The sequence below is a fragment of the Nicotiana tabacum genome, chromosome 3 (assembly GCF_000715075.1).
Source record: "Nicotiana tabacum cultivar K326 chromosome 3, ASM71507v2, whole genome shotgun sequence".
In the NCBI taxonomy this organism is placed as follows: domain Eukaryota; kingdom Viridiplantae; phylum Streptophyta; class Magnoliopsida; order Solanales; family Solanaceae; genus Nicotiana; species Nicotiana tabacum.
Genome location: NC_134082.1, coordinates 108,163,726 through 108,177,016, shown reverse-complemented (window position 1 = coordinate 108,177,016; position 13,291 = coordinate 108,163,726). Strand labels below are relative to the sequence as shown.

General features: G+C 42.8%; 1 protein-coding gene across 1 annotated transcript; it reads left to right on the top strand.

The window, feature by feature from the left end:
• Positions 1–10,631: 10,631 nt before the first annotated feature.
• Positions 10,632–11,039, top strand: LOC142176980 (uncharacterized). Its single transcript, XM_075245228.1, has one exon. The coding sequence runs from the start codon at positions 10,632–10,634 to the stop codon at positions 11,037–11,039; it is 408 nt and encodes a 135-aa protein (XP_075101329.1).
• Positions 11,040–13,291: the final 2,252 nt, after the last annotated feature.

Genomic DNA, 13,291 nt, shown 5'->3' with positions numbered 1-13,291 from the left:
GAGAAGGAAAGCACATTTATAGGAAGGAAAGCACATTTATAGGAAGAAGACGACGGTTCAAAATCAATAATGGCGGACAACAATTGACAGACATTTAATGCCTTTATATGCGAACTGACGGGACGTTTCAGTTACTTCTGTCGCTTACATCATGAGGATGATGTCATGGTAGGTCGAGGTACAAAATTGAAGGCTCAATTAGTTTCCTCTCATTACACTCCATGAAACGAGGGGACTATCCGTAAACGGTTAAAACCTGGCCTACCCAATTTTACTATTTGATCGAGGCTAGGGAATTGCGTCAAAGTTCGGCCTCGCAACAGATCAGACCGATGTACGAGGATAAGGCACAGAGTTCAAGGACTGAGGTACCTATCGAAGATCGAGGCTAGTAGCGATCTAGACCAAATGAGATAGACATCGAGCAAAGCACAATAATAGAAAGGCAAAATATCTGTGACTGACCGGAGATCATGGCGTCAATCTCGGAACAGATCAAATCAAGGGCGGTTATTTAGTTAATCATGGGATTTACTTCCTTAATTAGAATTTACCATAAGCAAGATTCCTCTACTATATAAAGAGCGCCCTAATCATTTTGTAACCATCTTATATTCACACATATCAAAGCAATTCAATACCTTCTAGCTCATATTCTTGTTCATCCGTTAGTTTATTTCTTAACTATTGTAGGCATCGATCAGTTCGAGGGTACTTAAGCTCGAGGGTTGAATCACGTTTCAAGACTGATTTGCTTTATCTCATTGTTAATCTTTACTACTAATTTTTACGTTTATCAATTGGTATTAGGTAAAATCATGTATCCTTAAAACCATATTATAAGTTTAATTATTATCCAATTTTTAGGGTAAACATAATCAACTAAACAATTGATTTTATTAATGTGACTACTGACTATATAACATGGAAAAGAAGCCCATATTTGGGCAGAATCGCAAATGAAACACCGATCAAGCAAAATAATGTATTACCCATTCTAGGCTTTTATTCATTTCACATTGTTTATCTGTATGTAGCAAGTAAGAGTATTTGATCATTGAAGTTTAGCCTATCAACCTAATGTTTTCATACTATTTGAAATTGGGTAGTATATAACGTATTTCGATTTAACTATCAATAGATTAAATTTTTTTAACAATTAAAAGGATAAATTCTAGATCATTTCTAGCATGATGCATGATATTAAGGATGTTTTGAGCTTTTCCGTTGTCTAGGATTGCTAACCTGTATGGGCCAAAAATTATCTTTAATATGATTAGACCATATCAGCATTAAGAGTGCCTTAAAGGTCTGCCACGTATCACCAATATGAATGTGAAAAAGGCATACCTAAGACCGAAGTGGTCTCACAAGAGATGAAGGGTGGAGTCGAGGAGTCATTGTAGTCGAGGACGAGCACTCATCTTAAATGGAGTAATAATGGCTAATTTTAGGATAAGTCACTAAAGAGAATATTCCGGTGGATATTCTATGTACCTATACTATTAGGATTTTTAGGTACATGTTCCCTTGTAAGTAGAAAGAGACATAATTATAGAGGACATGAAATATTTACCTGTAAGAAAACACGTTGGCATTATCTATAGAATCTTACTTTAATGCACACATACAAAATATAACTTTTTCTTGAGATTCTTGCCTAACTTCTCCCCACAATCCAATAACGGTCCGAATATTCAAAGGCTCATCAATCATTCATCATTGTCAGAAAATATCCACGGATCTCACCCTTCGGGCGATTCACATGTTTTTATTTACTTAAATGTCATTCATTACTATTTATTGTTATTTAATGCTATCTTTTTCCTTTTAATTGCTAGTGTTATCATCATTTATTGCTATCTAGCTAATGTACATATAATCTTACTACAAAATCGATTAAAATATCTTTTGGACATTAATATTAACTATGATTGACTCTATTTTATCAAATTTAATTGTTTAAACCCAGACTCAAATTTGGGGTCAAACCGTTTGGCGCCGTCTGCGGAGATTGCTTAGCTAATCTTTTAGTTTCCAGTAGATCTACAACTCACGTGGTTTGCTCACCTAACAAACCACAAATATTTCTCATTCTCTGCACGTATAGAAGTTTACATGGTAGGTTACCAAGAAAACAGAGCTAAGGTGACATGTGACATCCCCGACAACCTCATGAACGCTATCAACGAGAGCTATGAAATATTGGGCGATGTTATGACACTTATTGTCTCCCCCAGGTGTTAGAGGTCACCCCCTCATTGTAGCACAACGAAACCAAATGGGAAAGGGGTTTCCACATCTACAAGAGAAGGGATACCACCTTCCATGAAAAAGCTCCTCGAAACATGGTTGATCGATACCTTAGTAAGCATGCTCAACAAACAAGCTCCATGCACGACTGTAGAAACCACAAGAGCCCACACGGTACAGCAAGGAGACGAAAAGGTGCAACTGACCCCTTGCTCCAATGACAGGTATAACTCATAATGTTACTGATAGTGCAGGTGACAACGTCCTCACCGCCACTTTAAAAAGAATGGAATAAATGGATAATGAGAAGAAAATGCTTAGAGACCAAATGAAAAAAATATCAAGGATGAGTAGATAAGATACTGGGCGCCTCTAAGCTACTACCGAAAAGGGACGTCGGCAAGTTCGTAGAGCAGCCGTATAGAGAGGAAGCGACCCCATATGCCATACCAAAGACCTTTAAAATGCAACCATACCTCAGGATATACGATGGGACAACCGACCCCGAAGATCACGTGGCTCCTTACGTCACCGCCGTGAAGGGCAATGACCTCACCAAGGTACATGTGTCCTCCATTTTGCTAAAAAAATTGGCAAAACCCTCATTAGAAGGGCATTAACATGGTATTCATAGCTACCGACCCGCTCCATAGAAACATTCAAAGAAATGGCCAATAAGCTCGTGACGGCGCATGCCGAGGCCAAGAAAGCCGAAATAAGAGTAAACGACATCTTCGCCATCAAGCAATCTCTAGAAGAGGGACTAAGGGACTTCCTCGCTCGATTCAATAGGGTGAGGATGACCTTACCAAATGTGTCCGAAGGGATGGCGGTCGCAACCTTTCAGAACATGTTGAGTGTAGAAGGCTCTAGAGCGACTAAAAAGTTGCTGAGCCGATTAATAAAGTACCCTCCAACCACTTGGGATAAAATCCGTAATGCCTACTGTGTCGAAGTCCGAGCAGATGATGACGACCTCAACGAACCAACTCGATGGCTTATCTCGGTACAAGCCGAACCCATTAAAGAATGAAGAGATAACATGAGAAGGGATCACCCGGTCTCAAGGCCGAACAAGGAACGACATCAACCTTACGTTAGGCCCCCACTGTATGGGTCAAAATCTAGCCATAGGATGGTTGTTCTTAAAAGGAACGATAAGGGGCCGACTGAGCCGTAACCACGCCTACAAGGCATGATAGTAAAGAGCACCTCGGCCATTGATGGGGTCAAATTGTCGGAAAGCTTACACCGCAGAATGAGCATGATGTTTGGACGAGCGATGAGGGGCACAATCATAAGAAAGTACACTGGTGAAAGACCATTGGATAAAAGAGAAAATTGCTAATATATATATATATATATGGGGAGCTGATTCCAGAAAGGGGGGATTTTGGAGGAGAGCTACCATGATAGAGTCGAAAAGAGGAACCTTTTCATCATCAACAGTTCTCTCTCTTCCCTTTGCTTTCTCCCATGATTATGACGCAAATCTGTCCTAGTTGTAAGGTTATCTCTCATGTTTGATGTACGATTATTACAATAATAAATGTTACACGTTCTTATTCTTCTATTTTCGCACTCTGTATATTTGGATCTGGGATTAATTATGTTTGGCTAAGATTTACCTTCTATGTTACTAATAATTAGTTTGTCAAAAGAGTTTTATACTTTTTGGTCAAACAATTTGGTGCCGTCTATGGGTATTTCTTAGCCAAATTTCTTAGTTTCCTTCAGATCTAGAACCGGCGAAAAGCCATGCCCACTCGAAAGACCAGTAAGTAAACCTTCGAGACAACCATACTAAGCTAGGTCAGGCTGCTACATAAAGTAGAAGTTATAACTAATATCTACGCAAAACCTGCATTTCGCCTGTAGTGATAGGTCCAGCACGACGTATGCATGTTAAAAATAGGATCACGGTCATCTGGCGTGACCACATCCCCATTTGACACATTTACCTTATATATTTACCCACATTCCCACCCCTTAGGAGGGGACGACAGCTTGTTGTGCGGTCTTTTGAAAGAATGGGCACATCCCACCCTATTTTCACATTCCCCCACATAGTGGATGGTCCATGAACGAAGTATGACATGTTTCCCTCATTGTAGGTACAAATCGAACGAGATCGGACCAGGACTCGATTTCAACACTTTAGCAAGGGAGGTGGGCCCAACCCATGCGAAGCCTAGATGCTGTCAACAGCGGAGCTGAACATGGACGCCAAATCTAAAACCACCATTCTAACACCAGGCGGAGCGAGTAACACTACAACGTCGGTCTTTTCATTGACTCGTTGGGTCGAGGTACAGAAAATTTCATTTTGGTTTATCCTCTCTTTTATTGGTTCAAACAAAAATGTGAGTACTCGTGTGGGCAAGCGAGCAAAGGAGCATTCCAACTAGAAACAATAGAAGGAAAACTACTACAAAGCAATTGGAATGTCGCCCACCTCAAACACTTCAACTTTTGAAAAAGGACACCCCTCAAGTCGTACCCTTTTTCCCTCACCCGTGTTTTGTCCTAATTGGGTCCTCTCGGGGAAATCTCCAACAAGGCGACGAAAGGGACGTCTCGAAGTTCAAGTATGATTCATCACCCTGTCTGTCGACCAATTCCCTAGGCCGGGTGATGAAGGGACTAGATACATGGAAACTTCTCCAATATATGTGTGAAACGAACATATATAGCATTCTCCAGTGAACGAAACAAAGCAACATTTTGTACTCCCCATCAAGGTATTCTCCAATGCAAGCAAAATTGAGCAAATTGGGACTCACCCAGGAGATGCATCGTATTCTCCAATGCAAGCAAAATTAAGCAAACCTGGACTCACCCAGGAAACATACAAAAGTAAACTGTGACTTACCCAGGAAACGCATTGTATTCTCCAATGCAAGCAAAATTAAGCAAACCGGGACTCACCCAAGAAACACACAAAAGTAAGCTGGGACTCACCCACAGAACACCCAACATTCTCCAGTAAAGACAAAACCGAGTACTCTGGGACTCACCCCCGACGTACGCATAAACAATACGGTGACCTGTGAAATTCTCCAAAATATGGCAATGAAACAACGTGTTAACATTTCAACCTTAATTCGAAATAACACCCCTACGGCCGAAGGCCATCGCCAAAAGAAGAATTGGACCTCGCTCGAATTATAACGGGTTAACATTTCGACCTTAATTTGAAATAACACCCCAAAGGCCATCGCCAAAGGATGAATTCAACCTTGCTCGAATTATAACGGGTTAACATTTCGATCTTAATTCGAAATAATACCCCTACGGCCAAAAGCCATTGCCAAAAGAAGAATTCGACCTCGCTCGAATTATAATGGGTTAATATTTCAACCTTAATTCAAAATAACACCCCTACGGCCAATGGCCATTGCCAAAAGAAGAATCCGACCTCGCTCGAATTATAACGGGTTAACATTTTGACCTTAATTTGAAATAACACCCCTACGGCCAAAGGCCATCGCCAAAAGAAGAATTCGACCTCGCTCGAATTATAACGGGTTAACATTTCGACCTTAATTCGAAATAACACCCCTACAGCCAAAGTCCATCGCCAAAAGAAGAATTCGACCTCGCTCGAATTATAGCGGGTTAACATTTCGACCTTAATTCAAAATAACACCCTATGGCCAAAGGCCATTGCCAAAAGGAGAATTCGACCTCGCTCGAATTATAACGGGTTAACATTTTGACCTTAATTCGAAATAACACCCCTATGGCCAAAGGCTATTGCCAAAATAAGTATTCGACCTCGCTCGAATTATAACAGGTTAACTTTTCGACCTTAACTCGAAATAACACCCTTGCGGCCACTGACCATTGCCAAATCAAATAGGTTACTATTTCAATCTTACTCGAAATAACACCTCTATGGCCACCGGCCATCGTCAAATAAAAATTTTGGAACTTGTTCAAATACGTTAGAAATTGACTTCGCTCCAGATTCCAAGTTTGACCCCGCTCGAATACATATGAAAAAGTTGACTTCGCCTAAATCGGTGAGTCCGAACTCAATTCCACTCGAAGGTTCAAGTGGAAACTGACTCCGTCCGAAATGGAGGATTCAAATTCAACCTCGTTTGAATCAAAGATGATTCCTCCTAAACCGACAAATCAGAAGTCATTCTTGCCCAAATGTGCAAGGCCGTAGCAACTCCCTTCGGACTCACACGACGAGATTTTACTTGATCCGATCAAGATTAGACTCTCAAAACCGAAAAATTAGGGACTCGCCATACAAAAATCTGAAGGTCTACGCCAAAACAAAAAGATGTAAGAAGAAAGGGGAAGGGAAAGAAAATCAAAGGATATACAAAGGCGAAGCAACTCTTTTATTTATATATACATGTGCAACAACCGCACCTTACACAAGGCCAAAACAGGCCCAGCAAAAAAAAGAAGAAGACAAAAACAAACCAAAAAAATATATATATAAAAAAACATATACTAAAGCAGCAGCAACTTTTCACTCGGCGTCGTCACCGCTGTTCTCCCCATCATTGTTTTCATGAAACTCCTCCCCAGCATCAGCATCCTCGCCAGCCTTCGGTGTCACGGGGTCATAACCGTAGTTGACACGAGCCTCTTGTGCCTTCGCTCGGGCTCCTTCATAAGCAGCCTCATAAACACTTCCCACCTCCCACAAACCCTTGTATATGTCTCGTTGGGCCTCGGCATGAACCCAAAGCTCATGCAAGTGGCGAGGAACAGCGACAGAGGCAGATTCAACTTGGGCCAAGAATTGCGCCTTTTCAGCCTCGAGGATAGCAACCTGATCTCCCAAGTTTGAGGCCTCCCGATCAATTTTGCCAATGAGATATTCAAGTCTAGCCTCCCTTAGCATGGTCGTTGCCCTCTCGGATTCCTGCTTGGATTGAAGGACATGGATAGTGTCTTCCAAGGCCGGTGCTCTCGCTAGAGCCGACGCCTGTGCATTATCGGCATTCTCCAACTTAGACACTTTTCTCTCCAGCTCGGCTAACTTCCCCATCCATTCCGCACTCAAAGCTTCAACCCTAGTGGCATTGTGATCAAGTTCGGATTGTAGCGATAGCACCTTCGCCTGAAGATACTCGCACTCTGCAATGACCCCCTTCCCAACTCAAGTTCTTCATCCTTAGCAAGAAGTAGCTCCTCGAGCTCACTACATATGCGGATGGACTGCATCAGTTCCTGATCCCTTTTCTCCAGCTCCTCCCCGAGAGATTGATTGTCATTGTTCACTCTGAGTCGCTCATGAATCACATGACATTTGTTGCGATAGCACCGGTACTTTTCAAGCATCGTCAGAAAAATCTTGGCCCGAGTCTCAGCCCTACGAGCACTCTCAATCTCCAGAATGTAAGTCTAAAAACAAAGAAAAAGGTCGGTGAAGGCCAAGGCTCAAAAAGAGAGGGGGGGGGGGGGGACATAGAAGGAACTTACCCTTAGGCCTATCACGACCACTTTATGTATTAATTCGATGTCACTAATGACCTGGAGAGCCTCATACTCTACGATAGAGCATAGAAGGTCAAACTGTGGCACCAAATCCACCATGTCTCGCAGGAGATTGAGGTCCGATGAAATCTCGAGTATTCGGGAAGGACCTCCCGCTCTTACCACAGTTCGGGTAAAACCCTCCTCGAACATTCTAATGTCATCAGGATCAAGGTCGGATTCAGACTCGTAACCATCAACCACGACACTTTTTCCCCTCTTTGTGGTCGAAGTAGAGGCATGATTTGGCTTGGATCACGAAGGGCCTCCCAAGACAGCAACGACAGCCTCAGGGCTCCGTCTCTCCGCCACACTAGTCTATTGATCGCCCACGACAGACACAACCTCTACCACCGGGTTGACCTCTGTGATCGGGTTAGCATCGCCATTAATTTCGAATACCGCCAAGGGAGGGTCGCCACCTAAAAATGCTTCAACTGGAGGAGCCACTTCTAACTCCACTCGCCGTCTCTTCGACGGGCCCTCTCCACTATCATCACGGGAAGATTCACTCGTTGAACAAACTGTAGGAGCCAGAGTCTCAGGTTGACAAAATGCGAGCGGAGGAGCCCTCGCCCTTCGCACTCTCCCTGTCAGCAAAGAAAGACAATCATACAACGACTAGATCAAACCATAAGGCAAAGAAATAGCATTTGTAGCGGGCCGACTTACCAGTAAGAGGCTTACGCCCATATCTCTCGTAGAAGGCTGCCCATTCACGAACCCTTATTGTATGGGGAAGAATGGCATTCACCCACTCACATATGTCATTGACTGGTGGGGGAGGCAATCTCTCGGCTGCGAAAGCAAAAAAAAATTAGCAATGGAACCTAAAGAAGAACGATCGGCCACCGCCTAGAAAGGAGTCAAAATAAACAAAGAAAAACTTACGGGCGAAGTTCCACGTCTCAGGGAACCCTGTCGAGTCCACCACAAGGTGCTTAGTCCGCACGTAAAAATAGCTTTCCCAGAAATGGCGATTAGACTTATCATCCATCTTAACCACTGAACTCTTTGTTCCTCGGTGGCACATGTGGATCATTGTGCCTCGAATAATTTGAGGGGCAAAAATATTAAGCATGTGCCCCAAAGTGACCCCTCGGCTAGCGAGCTCCGCATACTTGAGCAGCATGAGGAAGAGTTTGTACACGTACGGTGAAAGTTGAGCCGGACACACTTCGTAAAAGCGGCAAAAGTCTATCACTAGGGAGGGGAGAGGAAGCGTATACCCGATAACAAAAGGGTACGTATAGAATGCGCAGTACCTCGGTGGTGAAAATAAACAATGTCTGTCCCTGTCACCGGTACCATTTCAATATGGTTCGGAATTCCACACTTGGTCTTGAGTGCCGCAATCACCACTTCATCCATGGTAGAGGATGCATGATCCGGTTCTTCTCCGGCGGGGCTGTTGAAGTTAGTCCATAATTTTCCTGGACGAGGCAGTATCTCAGCCACTGTTGGAACTCCTTATCTTCCGCCACCTCCACTCCCTCTCCAAGAACAGGTATGTCATTTTCCAGCACCGGAGCTTCGATGAACCTATCAGTTTGGGAAGAGGAACCAGCCATTTGCCAAACTTGATTGGAATAAACCAGAGTGAAGAAGGAAAAGAGAGGATGAGAACTTCAAATTCTGACGAAAGCAGAAGTATGAAGTCAGGAGTATGAAGTATTGAAGAAGGTGGAGGTTTGCAAAATTCTCAGATGAATCGAAAACATAACAATCAAATGGTGGTTTCCCCCTATTTATAGAGACACAAATGTTCTGAGCAGGAAACCCAAGAGCCGCCAATCAAAAAACTGAAAGGGAGCGGGAAACGATACATTATCTGGGAAACGTGCGCCATAATGATGCACAATGGGAATTCACGATGTTTCAGATCGATACAAGGATTCAGCTCCGAACTGACGTACGGTTCCATGGTACCATTGAAGCGTCACGTCATCACCTTGCCCTAAGGATCTCGCTCAATGCGTAATGCTCAGATTTCTCCTAACTTTTGAATCAACAAAGTCCATCCGCTGAGCTCACCAAGAGGCGACCCCGATGGACGGAGGGACTAACTTATGGGTCAAAATCTGGCCATAGGATGATTGTTCTTTAAAGGAATGATAAGGGGCCAACCGAGCCATAATCATGCCCACGAGGTGAGATAGCAAAGGGCACATCGGCCATCGCCGGGGTTAAATCGTCGGAAATCTTACATCACAGAACAAGCATTGTGTTCGAGCAAACGACGAAAGGTACAATCGTAAGAAAGTACGCCAGTCAAAGACCATCGGATAAAAGGGAAAATTGCTAATATATATATATATATATATATATATATATATATATATATATATATATATATATATATATATATATATATATATATGGGGATCGGGATTCCAGAAAGGGGGGATTTTGGAGGAGAGCTACCATGATAGAGTCGAAAAGAGGAACCTCTTCATCATCAACAGTTCTCTCTCTTCCCTTTCCTTGTTCCCATGATTATGACGCAAATCTATCCTAGATGTAAGCTTATCTTTCATATTTGATGTACGATTATTACAATAATAAATATTACACGTTCTTATTCTTCTATTTTCGTACTCTGTATATTTGGATCCGCGATTAATTTTGTTTGGCTAAGATTTAGCTTCTATGTTACTAGTAATTAGTTTGTTAAAAGAGTTTTATACTTTTTGGTCAAACACCCACCCATCCTCCCTTCTGTTATGATGATGGCCCATCTAGGCCAAGGACGGGGACTCACAGGAACGAGAGAGGTATGCCCCTTGTTATCTGCTCACAATTTTTGTGTTTCGCCTATAAAAATAGTCTACGTCCTGGAAAAACTCGAAACAAAGGTGAAGTGGCCGCCAAAGATGAGGTCTGATCCGAGTACTAGGAAATCTGACGCCCTCTGCGAGTTCCACCAAGAACGTGGACACAAAACAAAGGATTGTATCGCCTTAAGGCAAGGGGTAGTGAACATGTTGCAGCAAGAGCATCTCAAAGAGCTACTGAGCGACAAAGGAAGGATTACCTTTGCCCGAAGTCAAGAACGTCAAGGCCCACCGAAGCTACCCTCACCGGCTAGCATGATCAATATGATTATTGGCGGCTGCAATGATACCTCCATTAATGACATCAAGTTCACTACCACTCACAAGCTCAAAAGATCGATCACCCACGAATGGTATGACGGACTCAAAGAAAGCATCATCTTTGACGAGTCAGATGCCGATGGTTTGACTTGCCCTCACAATGATGCTCTTGTCATTACTTTATGAATTTTAGATACTAATGTCAAATGTATCATGGTAGATGACGGGAGTGGAGCATGCATTATCTACCCCCAAGTCCTCCGCCAGATGAGACTCGAGGACAAGATAGTGCCATGCTGCATCACACTAACCGATTTTAATAATGCAGTTGAATGGATATAGGGAGAAATTACACTCCCCGTCCTCGCCGGTGGCATAACTCTAGAGATAACGTTCCACATCGTGGACCAGACTACCACATACAATGCCATAGTAGGACGACTATAGATAAATCCCATGAAAGCTGTCTCCTCCAGCCTATACCAAGTGATCAAGTTCCCAACACCTTGGGAAATATTCAGCATATGACGGGAACAAAGCACGTCTCGGGAATGCTACTACATCGTGATAACTAGGAATTTTGACGTGTTTTATGCTCCTTCCTGCTTACACTTTGATTATAAATTCTTACAAAATAGTCCCAAAAAGCTCATAGGTTGTGCTTGATTGCAGGTTTGATCGACAAAGTGACGAAAAGTCAAAGATGGCTCAAAAGGAGTGAAACCTGCTCAAGTACCAAAGACAAGGCAAACTCAGGACAAAAAGGCCTAGTGCAGCCGCACTACACTTTGTGCGGTCCGCACTATGGGATTCAGAGAGCTGGCAAATCGAGTTTCAAGGCAGTGCGACCGCATTCGATCTTGCATGGTCCGCACTGAAAGTTCTGCGGCCACATTGCCATTATGTGCAGTCCGCGGAAGAGAAAATCAGAGAGATGTAATTTGACAAGGATCAAGCCAGCGCGGTCCGCGATCATTTTTTGTACGGACCGCATTAGAGTCCTCCGTGACTGCGGTCCATTTTGTGCAGTCCGCGGAGCCTGAGTTCAGAGAGCCAAGAATTCAAGTCCAAGAGCCTAGTGCGGCTGCAGTCCATTTTGTGCGGCCCGCACTGACCCCGCATGGGCATTTTTGTCCAGTTTTTCCGGCTTAGTATAAATAGAACATTTTCCATTTTTAGGGTATCAGTTATTTCCAGAACAAAGCTACGCTCGTGAGAAGTTATTGTGTAGCCATTTTTTGCATCTTAACTTAGATTTAACGATAGATTCTCTGTATTTACATTAGCTTTTAATTAATATGTCTTGTTCTTCATCTATTTCTCTATTTGCTTCTTCAAGCATGAGTAGCTAAACACATTAGCTAGGGTTGTGGCTCAACCCTAGTGTGGGTAATTGATGGGTGTTGTGATTTAAGGTTAGATTGACTATTGGTGTTTGTTATTTGGGTCAATTTTATGGTTTAATTATGAATTGGTGGTTGCAAACATTGGTTTGTGCTAAGTTGACTTGGCTCTTCTTGAGAAAGAGAGCCTAAGTATCCAAAATTGATCCAACAAGGAATTAGGATGGACTTAAGAGAATTGATAGTCCTAATTAAAGGGTTAAACCTCGAGAGAGTAATTACCCGACTTGAACCCTAGTTGCTTGAGCTAATTTGCCTACCCATTTGGTCTCGAGAGAGTCAATTGGGCAAAATCACTCTCTCTACCGAGAGGTGTGAGAGTGGGTAAAATTGTGCAACGGTTATAGCATATTTCCCCAATCATGTCAATCGAACCTTAGAAGCATTTACCCGTCAATTAGCCACCTAGGTGAAAGTCACTACCCTAGTGCCTTTCTACCCATTAGATACAACTCTAGTAATTTTCTTATTAGCATAATTTAGTTCTAATTAGTAATTGATAATATTAGTTTGTTAAAGAAAAATCAAAAGATGTTTGGAAGTGACATTTGGAACAATTACACAATCCCAATCTAAACAGATACTCGACTACATTCCTAGCTCCCTGTGGAAATCGATCCCGACCCACAAATCGGGTAAAAGCTATTGCAACCCTCTTTTCCTACTTTTTAATAGTGCGAAGTAGGTAGCGATCAACTTTTTGGTGCCGTTGCCGGGGAGCTAACGGTTTTGGCTATCTATTTAGTTAGTTTTGTGTATTGTTCTTCTTTCCTTCTTTGTTACTTACTTGTTTGTGTCATTACTCAGGTACCAACATGGCTTTAAACAACGCTAATAACCCTCTTGGAAACGTGATAGCGGGGGATGAGGTAGATGATCTTGAGCAAGACGAGGTGCCTCTTGCACCTCAAGGTCAACGGAGAGGCCGGAATGCCAATGCTAATCCAAATGACAATATTCCAGACCCTCCTCAGTTCCTCCAAGAGTGGCTCCTAGAGTATTATCGAACCAGGGCTACACAAGTGCTATTGTCCC

Excerpts from the sequence above, each read along its gene's own strand:
- LOC142176980 (XM_075245228.1), top strand. The coding sequence starts at position 10,632 with ATGAGGTCTGATCCGAGTACTAGGAAATCTGACGCCCTCTGCGAGTTC.